This window comes from Mustela erminea, chromosome 15, assembly GCF_009829155.1.
Source record: "Mustela erminea isolate mMusErm1 chromosome 15, mMusErm1.Pri, whole genome shotgun sequence".
In the NCBI taxonomy this organism is placed as follows: Eukaryota; Metazoa; Chordata; class Mammalia; order Carnivora; family Mustelidae; genus Mustela; species Mustela erminea.
Window position 1 is genome coordinate 76,569,254 of NC_045628.1, and position 26,374 is coordinate 76,595,627.

At 37.6% G+C, this 26,374-nt stretch overlaps 1 protein-coding gene across 2 annotated transcripts in view; it reads left to right on the forward strand.

Annotated features, from left to right (window-relative positions):
- Positions 1–26,374, forward strand: part of FLT3 (fms related receptor tyrosine kinase 3) — a 119,748-nt gene that overhangs the window by 54,594 nt on the left and 38,780 nt on the right. For both annotated transcript variants that reach the window (XM_032314382.1, XM_032314381.1), the window contains 4 exons: positions 11,952–12,073; positions 17,921–18,123; positions 20,844–20,959; positions 25,630–25,759. In XM_032314382.1, coding sequence (XP_032170273.1) covers positions 11,966–12,073; positions 17,921–18,123; positions 20,844–20,959; positions 25,630–25,759 — 557 coding nt within the window. In that variant the 5' untranslated portion in view covers positions 11,952–11,965. The remainder of the gene's footprint in view (positions 1–11,951; positions 12,074–17,920; positions 18,124–20,843; positions 20,960–25,629; positions 25,760–26,374) is intronic.

Below are 26,374 nucleotides of genomic sequence, written 5' to 3' on the forward strand. Positions count from 1 at the left end.
AACACTAATCAAAAGCTGGAGAAGATAAATAACAAAGTATATTTTAGAGCAAAGAATATTGGTAGGAGCAGAAAGTCATGTCATAATGCTATAGGACTTGGATCATCAAAAGGACATAAAAATCATAAATATTTATGCATCTAATACCAGAGTTTGAAAATGCATGGATCAAAATTTGATTGAACTGCCAAGAGAAATGGACAAATCCACAATTATATTCAGAGTTCAGCACTCTTTCCGGTTATGGAAATAACTGATAGAAAAAAAGATATGAATAATTTACAGAAGACTTAAAACAATGTCAACCAACTTAATCTAATTTACATTTATAGAATATCCCACTCAAAATATTCCACTTTTCAAGCACACACAATATACTTACCAAGCTAGGCTATATTCTGGACCATCAGATGAGCTTCAGTAAATTTTAAAGGATTAAAGACATACAAAATATATACTGTGACTTCACTGTAATTAAATTAGAAATTGCTAGCAGAAAAATATATGGGAAGTCCTCAAATATTTGGAAACCAAAGAACACATTTCTAAATAATCTGTGGATCAAAGAAGTAACCAAGAGATAGTTGAGAATATATACTGAACTGAGTAAAAGTGAAATGCAATATATTGGAATTTGTGGGATGTTCCTAAAGCGGTACTTAAGAGGAAATTTATAGCACTAAATTGTTAATTATTAAATGGTTAATAGCCTTAAATTATAACACTACAAATTCAAACTAATGAACTGGATTTCAAGCATAAGCAAAAGGAGGGAAATTAACAATTTAAAACCCACATAAACAAAAGAAAAGAAACAAACATGATGAAAGTGAAAAAGTCATTAAAATAGGAAAAAAAGGAGATCAGTGCAACCAAGATCAATAAAAGCTCAGTAATATTGCTAGACTTCTAACCAAATTATCAGGAAAAAGAGAGAAGACACAAATTTCCAAAATCAGGAATAACAGAGACAACATCACTACAGAATCTATAGATACTAAAAGGATAATATGGAAATATTAACAACTTAATGCCTATAGTTTGACAACCTCCATTTAAAGGAAAAATAATCCTCGAAAGATATACTACTAAGTTCATTCAAGGAAAATCGATAACCTAAACAATGCTATACCTGTTAAAGACGCTGGATTTGTAGTTAAAAATATTCCCATAATGAAAACTACTGGGGCAGAATTCACCAAATATTTAAAGAGGAAATAATACCAAATCTGTACAAACTTTTTAAGAAAATTTTAGAGAAGATAATGTTTCTCACCTCATTCTATGAGCCCAGCTTTACTCTGATACCAAAACCAAAGATATTAGAAGGAAAAACAAAAATAAACCTACAGACCAATAATTACCACGAATATAAATGCAAAAATTCCTAGCAATCCTTTAACAAGTTGAATTCTATCATATATAAAAAAGATAACACATCATTTTCACCTGGTTTATTGCAGGAAGGCAAGGTTGGTTAACATTTGCAAATGAATCAATGTAGTTCACCGTATTCACAGAATAAAAAAGAAAAGCCACTAGAAAAACAAAAACAAACTACATAATTATCTCAATAGATACAAAAAATACATTTGACCAAATATAACATACATTCCTAATAAAATTTCCCAACAACTTAGGAATAGAAGTGGTCCTCCTCCAATTAAGTAATAGCATCTGTATAAAACCTTTAGCAAACATCATACTTTTAATATTAAGTGGCTGAATGTTTTCTACTAAGATCAGAAATAAGGCAAGGGTGACTATTCTCACTACTTCTCTTCAACACTGTATTGGAGATTCTAACCAGTATACTAAGGCAAGAAAAATAAAAACACCCAGATTGGAAAAGAAGAAGTAAAATTATCTTTATTTGCAAACAAAGTGATCATCTATGTATAAAATCCTATGGAACTTACAAAGAAGTAACTACAACTAATAAGTAAGTTCTATAAGTTTGTAGGACAGAAGATTAGTGTAGAATTTCAGTTTTGTTTCTATAACTAAGAATCAGAATTTGAAGAAAAAATGTCCAGAAAGATGAAATATGGATAAAGGTAAGATCAGCACATTGAAAACTATAAACTATAAAAAATTTCTAAGAGAAATTAAAGGAGATCTAAATAGAGATGTACCATATATATGTAAGACTCAGTATTGTTAAAATGTCAGTTTTACTCAGTTGTCCCAGTGATTCAATATAATTTCTATCAAAATCCCCGCAGACCTTTTTGCAGATTTTGACAGGCTGATTCTAAACTTAATATGAAAATGAAAGAGACCTAGGGGAGCCTGGGTGGCTTAGTGGGTTAAAGCCTCTGCCTTCAGCTCAGGTCATGATCCCAGGGTTCTGGGATCGAGCCCCACATCGGGCTGTCTGCTCTGCAGGGAGCCTGCTTCCTCTTCTCTCTCTCTCTGTCTGCCTCTCTGCCTACTTGTGATCTCTGTCTGTCAAATAAATAAATAAAACCTAAAAAAAAAAAAAAAAAAAAAAAAAAGAAAATGAAAGAGACCTACAATACCCAAAACAACTTGGAAAAGAACAAAATTGGAAAACTTACCATCTTGATTTCAAGGCTTATTATAAAGCAATAATCTATACAATGTGGAATCAGATCCAGATAGACAAATAGATCAATGGAAAAGTATAAGGACTTCAGAAATTAGAATATGCAGTCATCAAAATCATTTTTGATGAAGGTATAGAGGTAATTCAGTGGAGAAATCAAAATCTTTCAATGAATGGTACTATAACAATTGAATATTCCCATGTAAATATAATTATATGAAAAGTTTTGATCCATAGTCATACCATTTAAAAAGTCTACACAGAATGGATCATAGACCTAAATATGAAACTAAAATGTACATTTAAAACCTGAAACTATGAAACTAGGAGAAAACCTTTACAACCTTACATAGAGCAAAGATTTTTTGGATACAAAACCAAAAGCATGGTCCATAACAGAAGAAATGATAAATTGAACATCTTTAAGATGAAGAATTTCAAGTCTACAAAAGACAAGCCACAGATTGGCAGAAAATATTTGTCAATTACATATTCTATAAGGACTTGTATCCAGAATATATTTTTTAAAAAGAAGTTTCAAAACTTGAAGATGGCCATATAAAAGATTCCTAAACTCACTTTCTCCCATGGACTCACCAAATCTACAGCTACACATGGAACAATTTCTCTGAAAGGAATCCAGAAACTAGCTGAGTGACTCTCACACATCACACAAAATGAGGAAAGAACCCACACTAAAATGGGTGGAAAAGGCAGAGACACATGTCAATCTCACGAGAACCCAATACCCAACACAGCAATATATAAACCAGAAGGAACTCACAACTCTCAGCTTCTCCCTAACGAATGAAGGGTTTGGACCCAACATCTAGCATTCCTATCATTAAGACTTATGAGGGACAGACTCCCAAAACACATGGCTCTGAAAACCTATGGGGGGCTTGCATCTATGAGACCAGCCAGATTGGAGCAAACAAAGAAACAGTTCTTTGGGCCTGGGAGGACTCTCTGTGGTCATACCCCTAGGGCTTAGTGCAGAAGCAACAACCCAAATGCATATCTCTTAAAGAGATGTGTTTGCAGCCTGAGGGCTAGGCTTCCAGTTTAACATACATTTAGGAACTGACTGTGATCCTGACAAAACTGGGGAGGCAAGCACCATCTCCACTTTTTCCTGTTAGTATCTTCCTGAAAGGAACATGTGCACATGTTTGGAGCCCTGGATTTTGTGGGTGCGGCCCAGAGGACTCACCCCTTAACTGCCTGGCGCTGGTTCAGCAGAGCTTGTATTGAAGGATCCCCCAAGACTGTAGCAAACAAAGAAACAGTTCCTAAGTGGCTATCCCCCAGGGCTCTGTGCAAAGGGAGCAGACAGAAACTTCCAGCTCCTGTCTTTTCCTGAAAGAGGTCGATTTGCATACTTGAAAAACTGCTGCCTGAGAGTCTGGCTTCCAATCACTCTTCATCTAGGTGCTGATTGAGATCCTCCCCGTTGAGGCACTCACAGGTTTTGGCATACCTTTACAATTAAGAGCCAGGAAAGGGGCCCCTGGCTGGCTCAGTGGGTTAAAGCCTCTGCCTTCAGTTCAGATCATGATCCCAGGGTCCTGGGATCAAACCCTGCATTGCATCAGGCTCTCTGCTCAGCGGGGAGGCTGCTTCCCCCTCTCTCTCTGCCTGCTTCTCTGCCTACTTGTGATCTCTGTCTGTCAAATAAATAAATAAAATCTTAAAAAAAAAAATCCAGTAAGAACAAAAAAGGTGTCTTGGACAATTACAAAGGTTTGAGAGGCAATCAAGGTCTTAGCCTGGACTGAATGACAAGATTTATCTCCTACATGAGATCATTCTGTAAATATTGGAAGAGGTAGTTGTTTTCTCCAGTGCATAGAAACCAACACAGAGAGTAAAGAAAAGTTAAGAGGAATATGTTCCAAACAAAAGAATGAGATAAAACTCCAGAAACAAACCTTGGTGATTCACAAAGATAAATTTTTTACCTATTAAGAATTTAAATTTATGGTCATAGTGACTTCACAGAAATACAAAAGATCATAAGACTACTTTCTATGAAGACTTATATGCCAACAAATTGGACAGTCTAGCAAAAATGGATAAACTTCTAAAAAAAAAATACAACCTACCAAAGACTGAATCAGGAAGAAACAGAAAATTTGAATAGAATTACTAGGAAGGAGATTGAATCAGGACTGAAAAACCTACCAGCAAAGAAAATCCAGGACCAGATAGCTTCAGTGGTGAATTCTACCAAATATTTAAGGAAAATTGAGTATCAATCTTTCTCAAATTTTTCCCCCCAAAAAAAGAACACAAGAAAACACTTACAAACTCATTTTATGAGGCCAGCATAACCCTAATACCCAAACCAGGCAAAGACATATATATGAAAATTACAGATCGGTATCCCTGATGAAAATAGATACAAAAATTCTTAACAAAATATTGGCAATCCAAATTCAACAATACATCAAAAAGATCATATGCCATATCTAGTGGGATTTATTCCAGTGATGCTTGGATGGTTCAACATCTGAGTATCAAACAATGTGATATACCACATTAACAAAATGAAGGGGAAAACTATATGATCATCTCAATAGATGCAGAAGAAGCTTTTTTTTTTTTTTAATTTAACATCCATTCATGATAAAAACTTTCACAAAGTGGGTTTAGACAGAATATACCTCAATGTAATAAAGGTCATATGTGACAGGCCCATAGCTAATATCATGCTCAGTGATTAAAAGCTAAAATCCTTTCTTCTTTTTTTTTTTTTAATTTTTTATTTTTTATAAACATATATTTTTACCCCCAGGGGTACAGGTCTGTGAATCTCCAGGTTTACACACTTCACAGCACTCACCAAAGCACATACCCTCCCCAATGTCCATAACCCCAACCCCCTTCTCCCAAACCCCCTCCCCCCAGCAACCGTCAGTTTGTTTTGTGAGATTAAGAGTCACTTATGGTTTGTCTCCCTCCCAATCCCATCTTGTTTCATTGATTCTTCTCCTACCCACTTAAGCCCCCATGTTGCATCACCACTTCCTCATATCAGGGAGATCATATGATAGTTGTCTTTCTCTGCTTGACTTATTTCGCTAAGCATGATACGCTCTAGTTCCATCCATGTTGTCGCAAATGGCAAGATTTCATTTCTTTTGATGGCTGCATAGTATTCCATTGTGTATATATACCACATCTTCTTTACCCATTCATCAGATAGAAGAGAAGAAGAACAGCAATTCTGGAAATAAAATCCTTTCTTCTATCATTGGGATGAAGACTTGGATGCCTACTCTTCCCACTTTTGTTCAACATAGTACTGAAAGTTCTTGTCAGAGCCATTAGGCAAGACAAGGAGATAAAAGACATCCAAATCAGAAAGGAAAACGTAAAACTAATTCTGTAGCAAGTGGCATGTTATTATATACATAAAACCCTGAAGACTCCAAAGAAAAAGTGTTAGAACTAATTAAGAAATTCTATTTCTTAATAGATATAGGATATAAAATCAATATATAAAATTCAGTTCTTGGTTCTATACACTCACAACAAACTATCAGGAAAAAAGTTAAGAAAGAAATTCCATTTACAATTGCATCATAAAGAATAAAATATCTAGAAATAAATATAACCAAAGAAGTAAAAGATCTGTACCCTGAAAAGTATAGATATTAATCAAAGAAATTAACTAAAACAAATAAATGCAAAGATTTTCCATGCTCATGGATTAGAAAAATTAATATTGTTAAAATGTCCTTACTATTTGAAGCCATCTACAGATTCAGTGCAATCTCTATGAAAATTCCAATGGCATTTTTCACAGAAATAGAAAATCCTAAAATTTGTGTGGAACTACAAAAGACCCTAAATAACTAAAGCACTCTTGAGAAAGAACAAAGTGAAAGTCATCACACTTTCTGATTTCAAACACTATTACTGAGCAATAGTATTCAAAATAGTACAGTATTGGCATAAAAGTGGACACATAGATCAATGGAACAGAACAGAGAACCCAGAAATAAACTCATACACATATGGTTAATTTATGACAAAGGAGCCAAATGTATACAATCCAAGAAGGATAATCTTTTCAGTAAAAGATGTTGGGAAAACTAGACAGCTACATGCTAAATAATGAAACTGGACTATTATTTTATACCATATACAAAAAATCTCAAAATGGATTAAAGACTTGAACATATAACCTGAAATCATAAATCTCATAGAAGAAAACATAGGGTGGTAATCTTGACATCAGTCTTAGCAAATTTAGATTTTTCAGATTTCACACTAAAAGCAAAGGCAACAAGAGCAAGAATAAATGAATGGGACTACATCAAACTAAAACTTCTGCTTAGCAAAAAGAAACCATCAACAATATGAGAAGGTAACCTATGGAATGGAAGAAAACATTTATAAATTATGTTTCTGATAAGAGATTAATATCCAAAATATGAAAAGAACTCATGCAACTCAATAGCAACCAAAAAAAAAAAAAAAAAAAAAGAAGAAGAAGAAGAAAAGAAAAAGAGGAGAAGAAAAAGAAATTTGGTTAGAAAATGCACAGAAGAAATGAATAGACACTTTTCCAGAGAGGGCAGCATCACTAATCATTAGGGAAATGAAAATTGAAACCACAACGAAATATTTTCTAACACCTGTTAGAATGGCTGTCATTAAAAAGACAGAAGATGGCAAGTGTTGGTGAGGATGTGGACAAAAGAGAAGCTTTGTGCACTATTAGAAGGAATGTAAAGTGGTATAGCTACTATGGAAAACAGTACGTAAGTTACCCAAAATAATAAAAATAGAACTACTATATGATCCAATAATTCTACTTCAGGGTACATATCTGAAGGAAGCAGAATCACTATCTGAAAGAAATATCTGCACTGCTGTGTTCATTGCAGCGCTTTTCATAGTAGCCAAGATTTGGAAACAACTTCAGAGTCCATAGATGGATAGATGGGTAAAGAAAATGTGAGGTACGTGGATAGATAGATCTACTATATGTACTGTTTTCCATGGTAACTGTACCATTTTACATTCCCTCCAATAGTGCACAAGGCTTCTCTTTTGTCCACATCCTCACCAACACTTGTCATCTTCTGTCCTTTTAATGACAACCATTCTAACAGGTGTTAGATAATATTTCATTGTGGCTTCAATTTTCATTTCTCTAATGATTAGTGTACTGCCCTCCTTGGAGAAGTGTCTGTTGCACATTTTCCAACCAGATTTCTTTTTCTTTTCTTTTTTTGATATTGAGATAAGTATACATCTATCTCTCTATCTATCAATCATCTAATCTATCTATCTATGAATACTATTCCACCATAAAAAAAGAAAGGAAGAAATCCTGCTATTTCTGATAACATGAATGGACCTTGAGGGCACTATGCTCAGTGAAGTTAGTCAGAGAGAGTAAGACAAATACTGCATGATCTCACCTTTATGTAGAATCTAAAAAAAACTCACAGAGAGAAGGGATTGGTAGTTGCCATAGGCATGGGTAGCGGGTAGGAGAAATGATTGAAGGTCATTAAAAGGTACAAACCTCCAATTATAAGATAAATAAATTCTAGGGATGTAATGTAAAGCATGGTGACTATAGTTACCAATACTCTGTTATGTATTTAAAAGTTGCTAGGAGGGGTGCTAGGAGTCCTGGGATCGAGTCCTGCGTCGGGCTCCCAGCTCCATGGGGAGTCTGCTTCTCCCTCTGACCTCCCCCTCACGCTTTCTCACTCTGTCTCTCTCTCTCAAATTAATAAATAAAATCTTTAAAAAAAAGGATTTTGTATTAAAAACAAAAAGTTGCTAGGAGAGTAGATATTAAAATTTCTCAGCACAAGAAAAAAATTATTCCTATGTGAGATGATGGATGTTAATTAAACTTACTATGGTATTCATGTTGTAATGTATACATATTTCAAATCATTGTGTTGTATACCTTAATCTTATACAATGGTACATGTTGACAATATCACAATAAAACTTGGAGAAAATACTGTCAAAACTCGATAATAAGAAAATAAGTGCCCCAATTTTAAAAGATTTGATGAGGGCAATTATGTAAACAGACACACTGCCAAAGAATATATAGCAAGTCATAGAAACATCCAAAAGGATGCTCAACATCATTAGGAAAATAGATCTTAAAAGCACAATGATTTATTATATACTTAGCACAATGGCTAAAATTAAAAATTCTCATCATACCAGGTGTTGGTTGAGGATGTGATTTCCACAACTGGAATGACATACATGACAATGCCATACAATGACAATAAGAATATAAAATTATAACAACCTCTTTGGAGAGCAGCTTGGCACTTAGAAAGAGACATCGACACCTCCCCATGACATGAGTATTCCAATGCTTGGTATTTAGTCAAGAAACATAAAAGCATATGTCCAAACTAAGACTTTTATACAAATATTCATAGCAGCTTTCTTTGTAAGAGGCCAAGAGTGGAAACAATCCAAATTCTATCCACAGGTAAATGAATTAAAATATTGTGTTATATCTGTATAAAAGACTACTACTTGTGAGTTAAAAGGAGTGAACTATTGATACGTACTACAGTAGGGATGAATCTAAAAATAAAACAGAACAAAAGAAGCCCGACAAAAAAAGAAATTTCATACTATGTGATTCCATTTATATGAAATTTCTGGAAAATTCAAGCTCATCTACGGTGACAGAAAGGAAATCAGAAGTTGCATGGCATGCGTTTGTGGGGTGAGTAAGATGGAGGGATTATCAAGGGGCATGTGGAAACTTTTCGGGCTGAATAAGGTCACTATCTTGATTATGATGATGGTTTTATAGACTGATTTGTATTTATGTCAAAACTTATCAAGTTATATACTTTATGTTTAGCTTACTATATATTAATTATGCTGAATAAAACTATTTGAAAAAAAGGAGTAGGGAGAAAAAAGAACACTAGGAAATAAGACAGGGAAGTTTCCTAAACTCTCTGATCTGCGCCCCCCCACCCCCCATCCCCCATCCTTGCAATTGTGCTTATTTGATTTTTTTTTTTTTTTCTCTTAAAAGACTAGGGGCTGGGGCACCTGACTGGCTCAGATGAAAGACCATGCAATCCCCCCCCCTTTTTTTAAAGTCTTATTTATTTAGAGGTGCCTGGGTGGCTCACTCGTTAAGTGTCTGCCTTTGGCTCAGGTTGCCTTCCCAGGGTCCTGGGATCAAGCCCCATATCAGGCTCCCTGCTCTGCAGGAAGCCTGCTTCTCCCTCTCCTACTCCCCCTGTTTGTGTTCCCTCTCTCGCTGTCTCTCTTTCTGTTCAAATAAATAAATAAAACCTTTAAAAGTGTATTTATTTATTTGAGAGAGAGAGAGCACAAGCATGCGAGTCAGGGGAAGGCAGAGAGAGAGAAAGAGAGACTCTCAAGAAGACTCCCAGGAACATACAGCTCTTTGATCTCAGGGTCATGAGTTTGAGCCCCATGTTGAGTGTAGAGATTGCTTAAAATAAAAAAGAAAGGAAAAGAAAAGACTAGGGGCTATATTAGGAGAACTAAAAAACACATAATGACTAAATGTTGATAAGATTGTAGTCAAACAATTACATTCTCACCTTACTTGTGTCTATGTAAATTGGTATAGCACCTTTGGAAAACCAAATGGCAATGCATATCAAGAACTATTTAAGTATATCCTTTATATATTTTTATATCCTTTAATCCACTAGTTCCACTTTCAGAAATGTATACTAAAGAAATAATATTTTAAAAGTGAAATGCTTAGAATAAAAAAGAAACAGTAAAAATCTTAGTGAAGTATTTTATTTTATTTCATTTTTTTCAAAGATTTGTTTAAGAGAGAGAGTGCATGTGCATATGAGCAGGGGAAGGAGTAGGTGGAGAGAGGGAGGGAGAGAATCTGAAGCAGACTACTACTAAGCTCAGAGCTTGATGCAGGGCTCAGTCTCACAATCCTGAGATCAGGATCTGAGCTGAAATCAGCAGTTCGATGCTTAACCGACTAAGCCACCTAGGTGTCCCTTGGTGAAGTATTTTAAATGGCAGAGGGCAAAAAAACACAAAACCGCAGAATGTATAACAGCAAGAGAATGATTAGGTCATTATTGTTAGTGCCACCAAAGGAAAGCAAATCAATTGCATCTAGTATCATAAGAAATGCTTATGATATATTATTTTCAAAATCAGAGTGCAAAATGATTTCTACTCTATTAATGCAATTAGTTAAAAATGATGTCTATGGATGGGAAAGGTTCTAGGGAAATGAAAATGGTTTATTTGTCAGGATGTCATGATTTAGGGTGAATTTCCTTCTACAGTTCTACTTGTATTGGTATAATATGACTTCTTTAATAAAGAATAAAATAATAAAGATAGATGAAAACAAACCAGTGAATGTATCTTAATATGCAGTTCTCATAGCTACAATACTGAGATTTTAATCAGATGACATGGTACAAAGATGGTTGAACACATTCATTTACCTTCCACCAAGAATCCACTCAAATGACAAAAATTTATTAAAGACATAAACTTACAAGGACAATGACACTGGAGAGGCAGAAAATAAAATTTAGAGAGATTTAAAACACATGAAGAAAGTAGAATCAAAAGATGCAGGATGAAAAGGCTGAAAAGCAACCTGATTTCCATTGTAGAACCTCCCGCCCCCCCCCCCCCAAAAAAAGTATAAATTGCCAGCAGCAACTCCCACAACCTATGTAGCCAACATGAGTGAGAACTCTTCTTTGGGAGATCTGATTAGCCCATGAAAAAAAACTAAAGATAACCACACAGAGAGAATGGGGCAGCAGGTCAAACCATGCCCACAGAGCTTACAATGACCACTTTGGACTTCATTCTTATATATGAGCATACTGTCAAAGATCATCAGTCATTTTGGAAAAACATCCAAATGATAGGAGAACAGAAAATGAAGGAGAGAGAAAGAATCAAAGAAATAATTCAAGAAAACTTTTGCTGAGAGGTGAGTTTCTGGATTGAAAAAGCCCACTGAGTGTCTAGCACAATGGATGAAAACAGACTCTCCATAAGGCACATAATTCTAAAAATTTAAGTGCACAAAGAAAAGATTTCACAAACATCCATGAAGAAGGAAAAATTGTTTGTGTGCCAATAATCATTCCTCATTCCTCAATATTTCAAAATGCTCAGTAGCACACTGGAAAGGACTGCTCTAAGTACCTCTGTTCCTGATTTATAATAAGACTTGCCTTTTATGAAATCATATGTCATACATACTTTCCTTTTGGCCTCCTTTGCCTGATTACATTTTGTTTTGTTCTTCTGTTGTGAAATGAATGCGTATTTTCTTTTAAAGGTGTGCATGTATCAACATTGTTGTCTTTATTTTGTTTTACAGTTGTTTTTTCAGCAATGATATTTGAGACTATTACAAACCAAGATCTGCCTGTGATCAAGTGTGTGTTAATCATTCATAAGAACAATGATTCATCACTGGGGATATCATCATCGTATCCCATGGTAAAGTAATATTAAAATTCTAACTTTAGTTATTTTCTCTAGAGGCCATACTTCGTAAGCTATCGAGGCTTAGCACAGCTATATGGGTTTTTCCTTTTGTGTGTTTAAATATATTATGTACTTATATGCACTCCATTCTATCCAGAGTCATGTTCTTTCCTGGTCTGGATTCAGGAAAGACACAGATATTCAGCATGAGTAAGTAAAAGGAATTACCCTTTCTCTTTAAAGAGAATTTAGGCTTCTACCTTAAACCCAAGTCCCTAATTTCCGAGTGCCTCCTGGATCTAGATATAACAGATTTTTCATTTGCTCATTAAAACCCACCTATATTTCATTTCTATTTCCCCGAACCTGCACCTATTCTTATATTAATTGATTTCTGTTTATGGGCCTGTCTAGTTTCTGGGCTTGAGAGGTCAGCATTATTTTAGACTACTTCCTCCCCTGCACCTTCACATTCAGTCAGTTACCAAGTCTTGTCAATTCCCTTTCTTTGATAATTCTCATATAATCACCTCATATTCTCTGGTCTCATAGCCACTTCCCTCGTTAACTCCTCTGTAATCACAATAATATCGTAAGTGGCTTCTTCCTTCTCCAGTTCATTCTGATAGGGCTCCCAGACGATTCTGAAGCATGGCCACATCCTTTACAGCCTGCCTTAGAACCGTCAGTGGCTTCCCATTAAACTGACATGCAAATTGCTCTATCATCTGACTCTGGCTCCTTCAGGTTACAAATTTGTTTTCCATCACCCTTCTCCTTCATGCAATTCCTCTAACAGCTTAGATATTTACTCAAAGGAAGGAAGCTTAGATAATAGAGAACTGAGAATATTAGAAACACGTAACAAAAAGTGAACACGAAGTGCAGCCAATTCCATGAACATTTCAAGCTAAGGATTCAATATAAAGTCATTCTGTTTTCTTCTACATAAATAGAATACATAAACACATAACATACACTACATGATGCCCTGGACTTCGCTCCCTACCCCCTAAGATCAGAGATAGTAAAAATATTCTCAAATTTAAAATATAGTGTGAAATAGGTTTCCATAACATTCTACATGCATGGAAAACTCCTGATTTAACTCGTGATTTTTTTATGCCAGAAGCATGGCTGGTTTTACTTTTTTAAAACAGGTATTGGCATCATAACATATTGCTTATTGATAATTAATATTTTTGCATACAGTATTTCAGTGTGCTCAGAAAAATGTCGATATTATTGGCTATGCTGTTTTAAACTTTCGGTGTCTTTTCAACTTAAGAAAATAGCTGCATATATTGAAGTGTTTTCTTAGAAAACACAATCTGTAAAAGAAGCTAATAATTGACCAATTATGGATTAAGTCCTGCATTTCTTTTTCATGTTGTAGAAGCTATGTTCTTACACAATATTTAGGATTGTTTTAAGACCTAGTCTCTCAAACAATATTAAACAGATAATCCTACAAATCCTAGATGATGCAAAGATGAGCAGTCTACATAATGTGCTTTCACCTTCCTGAAGTTGAAGCTGCTCCTTTTGGGCATTGTCCCACTTTAGTGGGGAAGTGTATTGTTAGGCGGGCAGTGGTCTTTTAAAAATTGGTTTTGATTTCTTCCACAGTTCACGTTGCTCAGATAAGACATCTTTCTGAGACTCTTACAGTTCAGGAGTGTTTTGAATAACCAAGCATTCTAGTAGACGAAACTTGACAATGTAACTCTATTAAATAAGCAATTACATCCTTAGCTGTATTACCGATAAAACCTGGAACCAAAATAAGATGATTTTACTGTTCCCACAGTCCACTTAATTGTTGTTTAAAAGCTGAATGTTTTCACCATTTATAATTTTTGTTTGAAGATGAATGTAATATATGCTGAGTTTCTCCACTGCAAAGTTACTGTTTTCTTTGTAAATAGCAGGTATTGGGGGGCATTTGCCAATATCCTATTTCTCCTCCAGTTTTCACCTGCTGGTTTTAGCACCCGTTGGTGGATTTTGCCTACAACAGTTATTACTGTGATGTTTGCCTAATGATAATTTTCTTTTTCCCGTATTCCCTCTACATTTCTAAATTGGAATTGCATAAGGAAGAGTTCTCTCTTCTCTCCATTTTATTTATTTATATCAATATGGACTCAGAGCTGTTTATTTTATTCTATGATTTATAACCCAAGACTATCAGTTTTATTTTGTTACTCAGATTTGTACAGCTTTGGCCATTGGGAGCTACTTCAGGTTGTCTTCTATGTCCCTTCAACCTGTGCCCGTGTTTCTCAAACACTGCCTTATTTTCTAGTAACTACAATATAGTTCAGGCCCATCTTGCGTTTTTCCTGCCTTAGCCCTAAAATTAGCCACTTCTCCAAACAAAACAAAACAAAACAAAACAAACAAACAAAAACAACACTGGGTTTTTTGGAGAATAGTATTTAGAAACCATGGTCTGAGAGCTGGGTGTGCTCATTTCTATTGGGATGTCATTGCCTCTGGGCCCTCTAGGAAATGTATATATGTATGTATGTATGTATACAATCTCCCCCACCACCACACACGACACTTTGTCTCTTTATCATCTACCTACTTACCTATCTCTAGATCACCATAAATTCATGCTGATAGCTATGATGTCAATTCAGCATCAAAGGTTTTATTCTACTTTTTCCTCTTTCCCTATTTGTATTTCTCTCTGTGATAGTCAGAAACAAGGTTCTCATTATCTATAATAATTGACTTACATAAACCTGGTATATATATAAACCTGGTATATATAAACAAATTTCAGAATTGCTAACCCACATTACAGTGAGAAACAGATTCACAAACTAGAATAGAGTCTTTGTGCATAATTCTTTTTGTCTTTAACCATACAGTATCCAGTGTAGTATTTTTCTATTATTTATGTTAGTTCTTTTCTTTCCCACCCCCTTTACCATGGTTACATTATGAATCTGTAATATAATTAAAATTTTTTTTACTATTCCATTTTGAGTTCCCCCCCAAATCCTTGTTGTTTTAATTGTTTATTTTTTTGAGTATGTGAAACTTGTTTATGGTCCTAAAGCCAAAGGTGTATAAAAAGATATACTCAAAGAAGTATTACTCCCTCTTCATACCTATAACCAAGTTTCCATTCTTTTCCCACCTACTTCTTGTTTATAGTCAATCTCTTTAGTTTTTTTTTTTTTTCTTTTTTAGAGAGAGTGTGTGCCGGGCAGAGAGGGAAGGGTAGAGGAAGAGAGAGAATCCCAAGCAGGCTCCATGCCCACTGTGGAACATGACAAAGGGCTTAATTCCATAACCCTGAGTTCCCAACATGAACCAAAATCAAGAGTTGGTCACTTAACTGACTGAGCTACTCAAGTGCTCCCACTTCAGATTTTTTTGTCTTAGTCCTAGATTTCTTATGCCCAAATAAGCAGATACATGTGTATTTTCTGAATCCCCTTCTTTCTTACATGAGGTGTAGTATATGTGAAAGTAGCTATTTTTTCACTTAACAGTATATCCAGATCACTCCAAATCAGTTCATTGAAATTGTCCTCATACTTCTTTATAGCTGCACAGTACTCCATTATGTGGAGGTACCATTGTTGATTCAACCACTCTTCTGTGTATGAGCATTTAGTTGGTTTCTAGTATTTTGCAATTACTCGTTTGTAGGTATAGGTTGTAGTATAGGTAGATAGGGGTTGTTTGCTGAAAAGATGGGTGCACATGTAATTTCATTAGCTATTGCCAAACATTCCTCCAGAAGGGTCACACTGTCTTATATTCCTCCAGAAATGTATGAGAATAGCTGTTTCTTCACAACCTTACCAACACCATGTGTTGTAATACTGAAAAATTTTTGGCAGATTGATAGATGAGAAGTAATACCTCAGTGTTGTTTTAATTTGCGTCTTCTAATGATAACTGAGTTTGAACATTTTATTCTTATGTTCAAAGGTTATTCTTGATATCTTCCTATTCAGTTCTTTTTCCCTTTTTTCTACTGTGTTTTGGTCATGTGTCCCTCATTGGTAACAAGCTCTTTATATATTAGGGGTATATTAGGGATATTATATTTATAATATATGTTGCAAATATTTTCTTCTAGTATGGCAGATTTTTTTTTTTTACCTGGTTTTGATTTGTTTTTACTTTATTCTGTGCCTCTCCTTTAAGATCCGGCTCAATTTCTGGACTTCATGAAGCCTCCCCACTACAACCCTCCCAGCTTAGTAGTTACTTCTTCCTCCTCTGAAGTTTCAGGACACTTAAATTTACCTTTCAAAATAACTGGTATCTTTTTAGAGGGTACATCATTTTTCACCTGGTGTTTTAATTATTCCTTCTTACTAGCCTTGAAACACTTTAAGGACAAGATCAATGTCTTTTCTTCCAACTCCCATAGTGCCCAGTACATGGTCTAGCACTTAACAGATACAGAGTAAATGAACTTATCATTTACTTGCTGAATAAATGGATAAGTAAAACCAGAAGTATGGCTTATGATCAGTAGCAGAAGACCTACCCTGCTCTTCACCTGAAGAAGCTTGTGTGTGCGTATTTGTGGGTATGCACACGCGCACACATGTGTGCACGTGCGGGTGTAGGCATGCTACATTATGTGTTTGAGGGTAGGAGGTGAAGGGTCCAGAGACAGAAGTTGCTACTACACCCTCTTTCAATGTGTCTCAATTACTTAAAGTAGGGAAGAAGTGTGGTGGTGGTGAAGAGCCTGTGGGGGTATCTGCCCAGAAAATATTTTGTTTTTTAAATTTCTTCTAACACAATTACCAATTTACTATTACTGTGTAGATTCTTATCTACATACCAGTAATCACAAAAGCAGTCTTATGCATTTTATGACTATTGTTTGTATATTAGTTCGTTAGAGCTGCTGTACCAGAGTATCACAGACTGGGTGACTTAAACAACAAATTTATTATCTCACAGTTCTGGAAGCTAAAAGTCTAATATCTACATGTCATGAGGGTTGGTTCTTTCTGAAGGCTGTGAGGGAGGCATCTGTTCCAGTCCTCCATCCTTGACTCCTAGAGGTTCGTCTTCATATTCACATGGCACTTTTCCTAGCATGTGTCTTCTTCAGATTTCCTCTTCTTATGAGAACCCAACGCAACAGCCTCATTTTGACTTGATTACCTGTGGAAAGGCCTTATATCTAAATAAGGTCACATTCTGAGGTAGTGGGGGTTAGGATTCAACACATGAATTTCAAGGGGACACAGTTCAACACATAACCATATGTAAAACATATTAGAAATGCAGCCTAAACTCAATTATCTTTTTTTTTTTTTTTAAGATTTTATTTATTTATTTGACAGAGTGAGCAAGCACAAGCAAGGGGAACGGCAGGCAGAGGGAGAAGAAGAAGCAGGCTCAAGCCCAGCAGGGAGCCTGATGTGGGGCTTGATCCCAGGACCCTGGGATTATGACCTTGAGCTGAAGGCAGACACTCACCCAACTGAGCCATCCAGGCACCCCTCCCTCTCTATATTTTTTTGAATATTTTATTTATTTATTTGACACAGAGAGAGAGTACAAGCAGGGGCAGAGGCAGAGAGAGAAGCAGATTCTGCTGAGTAGGGACCCCGACATGGGGCTCAATCCCAGGACCCTAAGATCATGAGCTGAGCCAAAGGCAGGTGGGCACTTAACCAACTGAGCCACCCTGGTGCTCCTATCTCTTCTTTTGAGAATTGTAAATAATAGGATTTTCAGTTAGTAATACATTCTCCAGCGCAGTGGGCAGTACATCAACATGAATCTATTTGATAAAGGTCCCAGCTAAGAAGAGGATGTAAAAACATGCATGAATAGTGAATTCACCTTGTTTCCACACAGGCATCAGAACCCCCAGAAGACCTCGGGTGCGCCTTGAAGCCTGAGAGCACAGAGGCCGTATATGGAGCAGCCACTGTGGAAGTGGACATGTTGGCATCCATCACGCTGCAAGTACTGGTCAACACCCCGGGGAACATTTCCTGTCTCTGGGTCTTTAAACACAGCTCCCTGAATTGCCAGCCACACTTCGATTTACAAAACAGGTGAGTTGGGGGTGTGGGTGGTGGGAGCACCCACAAGGATTTTGGGAGGAAAACTTCCTTGCCGTAGAATGTAGTTCGCCTGGAGTTTCTTTTCAAATATTTATCTATATCCATCATAACTGTTATCTCCAGTGAAATAATGAACTAAAAATATAGTTAGGGCATGAATACATGGCTTTATGTGTTTATCCAACCTATAGGATGTCTAACACAGAAAATGAACTCTAGTGTAAATTGCAAACTTGAGTTAGTACCAATATTGGTTCACCAGTGGTAACAAATATACCACACCTATGTAAGATGTTAACAATAGGGAAAACTCTGTGTGTGTGTGTGTGTGTGTGTGTGTGTGTGTGTGTGTGTGTGTGTTGGGGGAACATATGTGGGATCTCTCTGTACTTTCCACCTGGTTTTTCTGTAAATCTAAAATTCCTCTAAAAAATAAAGCCTATGTACCTAAAAAATTGCATATAGATATAGTTAGGGCCTAAGAAGGCAGTGAGCAGCTGGAAAAATGTAAAACAAACAGGGAAAGAATATTTGGGATTTTTATGGTCTCTTGTTTTTTTTAATTGGATCTTGTCTTAAAAAGTTAGAAAATGTTCATTACAGTAGCCAGAAGCTTCTTTCTGGGAAATGCTAGGGGAAAGAACATTTGGTTTTAATCTATTTTGTTTCACAGTATGATGAGCAGAATTGCCAGTGATATCCACAAAGTATTTTAATAGGAAACTGATCTGGGTATGATGGAACATGGGTCTCATGATCCAGAAAAATATCTTAGCCAAGAATTGTGATGGAATGGCCAAGTCTGTGTTTGACTCTGTTCTGATTGTGCCCCTCTCACTCCTTAACGCCCCCCCCCCACACACACCCGCTGTCTGGGTCCCCCTTGCTGAGACCAGATGGGGGCAGTAACAAAGAAACAAAAGTCATTCAAATGCCCCTTGGTAATTCTAAGGCTACTTTTCTCTCCAGTTGTTAGGGTATTCTGGTGCCCCATGGTGTAGAGGAGTCTCTGTCTTTCCAGAAACCATGCAGTAAGTGGGACCCAAATGGCCTACAGTGGGTATCCTGTCCGACTGAGGTATGGGGGAACATTTCTGTGACTGACTTGTACCAGATTATTTGCATTTGTTCCCTTAACGTCAAATAAACTCGTAAGTAATTTTTAGGACAGTGGCTATAATTCTAAAGTTTGCTTCTAAATCTTGGAACACATCCATTTTCCTTTCCTCTTTTGAGACTGTATTACTCACTTCTGTTTTTTGGTTATTTGTACCTTGGGGTTAAACCAAAGCACTCTTCTATTAAAAATTTTGGCTTAAAGAAATGTTCTGGTAATCCTATTAAAATTTTATACCACAACATTTCCCACTGGATTGAGACCAAAAAGCAAATGCAGGCAGGGTTCTTGTCATTCCATTAGATTTTGCCTTTTTTGATTTAGGACCAATGGTCCCATTTGTCAGTCCCCATCACCGGTCTTGACTAATAGGTATTAACTTGACTGATCGGTATTACCTAATCTTGTGGATTAGTTAATACCAAAACTATTTAGCAATTTGTCCACGATAGAGACTTACTGTGGAAATCTAGCTCTGGGCTCATGGCTAGAAAGCTTGAATACCTAGGCTGTGATCACTGTCTTCCAGTTGCCTATGATATGCATTAAATGTTCACAAATGGTACCAGGACAATGAGCGGTACAGAGAAAGCAAGCACAGGACCAGAGTATTGCAGGCACCAATCAAATATGTCTCCTGCTAACCTACGCATAGTATTCTGGAACCAAGCAGCTTGGAGCTCTAGAGCAGGGCAGGGCATCTCTGCAGAAATGTGCATTTGGATTGCCTGGAGACCTTGTTCAAATGCAGATCCTGATTCAATGGGTCCAATGGGTCTGGGCAGGGCCTGAGAGTCTGACTCTCAGTGGATGGTGGGCTGAGACTAACACTGCTAGAGAAATCCTACACTCTTGAGTAGTAAGCATCTAAAGGTCAGAAAGCATAAATTTACACCCAACATCACTCAACAAACTATTAGAGAATATCGTAAGCTTTAATGAAAACAGATATCACTGAACACATTGAAGTTTCTTGGAAGAGATTGCTCCTAGACAAATGTATTGGTATCGAGCCCCTAAGAAGTTCAAAGAGCAAAAACCGAGCCATCTTTCTCCTTACATATATGTGATTTTTCTCCTTCACATAGGATGATGGCTTGTGTTAGATTTTGCTTGAATTCTTTCATCTACAGAGAGAGTCACGCAGAAGAGAATGTTCCTTAGCTCTGGGTATCTTGCTCGTACAGTCATCTGGGTCTGCAAGTGGGGAAGTGAGGCTGGTGGTCAGGTAACAGAACATGACTGTGAGGTGCTTGTCACTGAGGGGAATGGTCTGCTCTTGCTGGCAGGAGTGAACCCCCAAGCCTGCGCATTTTGTCCCTCTGAGAGGCCTGAGAAGCATGGGGCAAAGGTGCTGGAATGGAGGTCCCTCATTCTGAGGGGAGGGCCTGAATGAAGTCCAAGTCAAACTAACCAGGCTCCGGCAGAGTGAGAAGCTGCCAGCCTCCGGTGCCACAGTCAGAGATGGAATGTGGGGGCCCCCTGTGCTGCCCGCTGACTCAGGGTGAAATTTTATGTTTTAGTTTCACACATTTTCCAAAATAACCAGTTCTCTTTCTTGTTTTTTTTTTTGTTGTTGTTGTTTTTTCATCAGAGGAGTTGTTTCCATGGTCATTTTGAAAATGACAGAAACCCAAGCTGGAGAATACCTACTTTTCATCCAGACGGAAGCTACCAATTACACAATATTGTTTACAGTGAGTATAAGAAGTAAGTGCACCTCACTACTGGGTATTCACAGTATTCCAAAGGAGTGGTTTAGCCCTTGAGCTTCCTGCCAGCTGCTGGAGACACAATATTCAGGTTTCCCTCAATATGTGGTTGAATAGTTGAATTCACTTCAACCATCGGGCATGACCCGTGGTCTTTCAGAACATTCTCTGTTCAGCCCCCTTTTTTCAGTGACATGACTGACAGGGAAGAAATGGAAAATAATTTTGATCTTGACCATGGAGTTAGAAGTCCTGGGTTCTTACTCTGGATCAGTTCCTACCACCTTTGGCAGGTCACTTAATCTACCTGAACCTCAAATTGCCTATCTGTAGAACGGGGATAAAAATACATACCTCACAGGATTGAAAGATTCCCACACCATCCCGTACAGCTGAGATCGGAAGATGTCTGTGTCCGCTCTAACAAGGTAGTCACCGGCCATACATTGCTCTTGAACACTTGACATGTGGCCAGTGTGACTGAGGACCAGGTGTGACTTTCATTCATGTTTAGATGTTACAAACTGGACTTAAATAACCACGTAGAGCTTATGGATCCTTGATTTGTACAAATGCTAGATCATTCCGCAAACCGCCAGGAACCATCCAAATGTTATCTGTGGAGGCAACTGTGCAGTTGGCAGAATCACCCCGTGTGTGTGCCTTCCGGCTTCTTGTTTCCTCCCAGTTCTGTGCAGGCCTAGGAATTGCACCCCCTCAGCTCCTAGACACCGAACACTTCACCTCACATGACATGCAGGGACTAGAGGTAGGTGCCTTCACATACATCCTACTGCCTTTAGGGACTAAGGCAGCACTCCCAAATCTCTGGGTTTATGCCATTTTATATTATATACTTATTTTTTAGGTTTTATTTATTTGATACAGAGAGAGAGAGCACAGGCAGTGGGAGCAGCAAGCAGAGGGAGAGGGAGCAGCAGACTTCCCACTGAGCAGGGAGCCTGATGCGGGGCTCCATCCCAGGACCTGGGATAGTGACCTGAGCAGAAGGCAGACACTTAGCCGACTGAGCCATCCAGGCAACCCTAGGCCATTTTTTTTTTTTTAAAGATTTTATTTATTTGTTAGAGAGAGAGATACAGAGCGCAAGCACAGGCAGACAGAGTGGCAGGCTAGAGGCAGAGGGAGAAGCAGGCTCCCCGCCGAGCAGAGAGCCCAATGTGGGACTCGATCCCAGAACGCCGGGATCATGACCTGAGCCGAAGGCAGCCGCTTAACCAACTGAGCCACCCAGGCGTCCCAACCCTAGGCTATTTTTTAAAAAAGATTTTATTTATTTATTTGACAGACAGAGATCACATGTTGGCAGAGAGGCAGGAAGAGAGAGAGAGGAGGGGGAAGAAGGCTCCCTGCTGAGCCGAGAGCCCCAGGCGAGGCTCGATCCCAGGATCCTGGGATCACAACCTGAGTGGAAGGCAGAAGCTTTAACCCACTGAGCCACCCAGGCACCCCCCACCCCAAGCCATTTTAAATTAGGTTACCTGGCCACACCTGAGGATGAGGCTTCCTATTCCTTGTAAGTGACTTGAAGGCACAAAGCCAGGGTCCAGTCCACGGAGGTGCCGTGCTGATAACCATGGATAGTGTTCTGTATGTACCATCTGTGCTGAGGGGGATGCCGCTGGCACCATCTCATTGCCTCACAGCCATTCCCCCTTCATGCAGCTGGGAAAACAGACACACTGGGCACCACTGGAAGCCAGGTCTACGCAGTCTACACCACACTGTACTGGGGCTTGTGGTCCTAGCTGCTAACACAAAGAGCACCTGTGGCCATTTAGATCCCTAGAAGTGTCACCTTAATTGGGGCCAGGGGTGGTGTGGTAGGTTTCTAAAATCGGCCTGTAAGGCAAGAAATTAGGTAGAGTCAAAATTTGTCAGAAGTTCTGAAAAGCCCTTCAGTTTACTCTGATATGTATAGGACCAGAGGCCTGAAAGCCCAAAAATCAAAAGAGAGCTTTTGTTTCTCTTTGATTTTGGTCTTATTCCCTGTCCCCTCCTCAGTCCCTGATCCCATTCTGTGGGTCTCTGTGGTTCAGTTCAATTCAGAAGGGAATCAACGATTCTTTGTTTGTTGTGTTTCTTTTTTTGCCAAATGTTTAGAGTTGAATTTGTGTCAGATAAGTGGTGTCTGCTGTTGTCTTTATTATATGTAGGGTATCTTCTTTGCATTTCAGATTTATAGTGTAAAAATATGACAACTATTCAGGTAAATTGTAACATGCTTTTAGCATTCTGGGTGGTGAGGCTAAAAAAAAATCGGGCTGAGGAGACTTGGCAACATCCAATGTGAAAAAGAGGAAAGGGTTTACTAGCAAACCACAAGTTTAGCAGTAACCAGCGGTTAAGGCCTGGTTACCTAAAAAAAAAAAAAGGAAAGCTGAACCTTGGCAGCATTCATGAGAATGGAATGTTGGAATGTCTAGGTTCAGGAAATGAATGGATGATTATTCTTCTCAGACGAATATTGACAAAACAGAGCAACCAGATAGTGAAGAACTTGGTTAAATTCAAACAGCTGAAGGACTTAACAATGTTTAGCACAGAGAAGAAAATATTTTGAAGGGAGGAGACTGATGGCAGTGTAATGTAGTGTACTCTTCTGGCATATGAGTCAGGGAACCCTGGCCTAACTAGTTATACCATGGATGAGGGCGGGGCACCTGGGTGGCTCAGTTGGTTGGGTAACTGACTTTTGGTTTCAGCTTGGGTCATGATCTCGGGGTCACAGGATCAAGCCTATGTGGGGCCTGATCAATGGTCAGAAATTGCAAGAAAGAATAAAAACCATCACATAATGAAAAAAGATATGTGCAATTCATGTAATCAATAAAGGATTAAAAATTGTAATAGGTAAATAGCTTCTATAAATCAGTAAGAAAAAAACAGTAGAAAAATGAACAAAAGACGAGTAGACGTTTCACTTTCAGAACACGAAAACTAAATGGTCAATAAATATATTAACATAATAACTGAGAAAAACAAATTAAGACCACACTGAGAGGGGTGCCTGAGGGGCTCAGTCTGTCAAGCGTCTGCCTTCGGCTCAGGTCACGATCTCAGCATCCAGGGATCAAGTCCTGCATCAGGCTCCTTGCTCAGCAGAGAACCTGCTTCTTCCTCTCCCTCTGCTTCTCCCCCTGCTTGTGCCTGTGCTCGCTCTCTCTGAGAAATAAATAAGTAAAATCTTAAAAAAAAAAAAAAAAGACCACACTGAGATACCATTTTATAGCCACTAGATTGTTGAAAATTAAGAAGTCTTGGTCAGTATACAGAGAAAAAGGAAATCTCATGTCCTGCTATGTTAGTTAAATTAGTACCACCATTTTGGAAAGCAGACTATCGTTATATGTAGAGCGGAACATGCTCATATCATATAAACCAGCAGTTTTCCTCCTAGGTATATTATTAAAGAAACTTACACGCCTGCCTCAGTACAGTACAGAATGTTCATAGTACCATTGTTGGCAAATACAACAGACTGATAAAAGCTAAATGTCCATTGCAAGAAAATGAAATAATAAATGATAATATATTCACCGAAGGAATACTGTATAGCTGTAAAAAAAAATGAATGTGATATAGCTACATGAAAACCATAAGGCAAAACCACCAACATAAGGCTGGATGAGAAAATGAAGTTATGGAAACCTACATATTGAGGGATACCACGTTTTGAAGATCAGAAACAAACAAAGCAAACCAATAGATTGTTGGGGGACACACATCTATGTGGTGGAAATATTTTTAAAAGCACAGGAATGATAAACACAAGATTCAGGATAAAGATTACCTAGGATTGAGATGGCGGGGAGCATAAAATAGATTTGAAGATATTTATTAATATTCCAGTTATTAAGTCAGATACGGGTCTGTGGGCATTTGTGTTTATTATTATGCTTTGAAATGTACACTTCATATATTCTTTTGTGTGCATATATATAATATTTGTAAACAGAATATAAGATCAGAAATTAGAATTTAGAACAGGGAAACTTTCTTTTAAAGGAAAAGGTTTGTTGATAAATGGAATGATCCACCCAGGGAGGTAGTGAACTCCTGTGGCTAGAGGGGTCCACCCAGAAGTGGAAAGTTTGTACATTAAGCATTGTGGGGAGCCAAAGATGGGGGTGGGGGGAGAGGGGAGGTATGATGGTCCAAAAAGAACGGGAAGCTAAAACCGAACCTCTCAGTTCTCTTCCAATCCTCTCTCCTACTGTATTTCTGTGTTTTTGTATCAGCATAGTTCTGCCTAGTTCTAGATAAAATAAATCATGGGAAGAAAGCTGAGGCTTAATGATATGAGCTTTAAGCTGTTATTTCTCATTTTCTTGTTCCTATGCAAATCACTATTTGTATTTTTACATGACCTCACTCCACTTAACTTCAGTTGTCTGTAGGTTTATGAAATATCCCAAGAAATTAGCTAAGAGGACAGATGCTGAAGTAGACATTTCAGCCAGAGTTGAATTTAATGTATTGGAATGGAGGAGATATATTATTGTACATATTTGGAGGGGAGCAGATGAGGCTGCTATGGTATAAAATATTTAACCTTCCTTAATAGTGCAGAATTCTTTTTCTGAGGGGGTTGCTAAGACAATTAGTTTTGAAATATTAAAATGTTACTCATTTATGATACTCTAGACACACTGCTTTATACATTAAGGAGACCTTACTTTAGAAAAATGGAAAATCAGGATGCCCTGGTCTGCATATCTGAGAGCATTCCAGAACCGACCGTGGAATGGGTTTTCTGCAATGCACAGAGTGAAAGGTATGACATTTATAGAGGTAATTGCTATTTTTGCTTTATTTTTTGGTCTTTTTCTGATATAGCTGACATCACACTGTGTGTACCAATTGGCTTATCAGAAGAATGGGAATGGGATAGTACTTGCCTTACGCTACAGTGATGAAATGAATCAGTACACGTGAGCTCATTGCAAGGCTGGCGCCTGCAGATAGTCCCATATGCGTGTTTTCTTTTGTTTTTCATAGGTGCCATAGCTATGCTCTCACAAAGTGAGAATTCATGCAGTTTGAACTAATAAAAATTTACTAAGCAATTTTGGTGAAAAATGGTACTAAGCAGGAGAAAAAGTAAAAAAAAAAAAAAAAAAAGATTACCAAATGGTAGGAATGTGATCATAAATTTTAGAGGACAAAAAGATTACCTGTAGATACATAATGTAACATAAGCATAGTGGTGGGGGGGAGATGGACAGTCTGCACTCCAAAATAATAATAGTTATCTCAGGGTGGTAGAAGTATGGGCAAGAAAAATTCTTTGGGTTTTTTTGTATTTTCCAAAATTTCTACAGTGAACTCAATTACTGTTGTCTTATAAGAAGAAAAAAAAATATCATTAAGGAATGATATGTCCACAAAG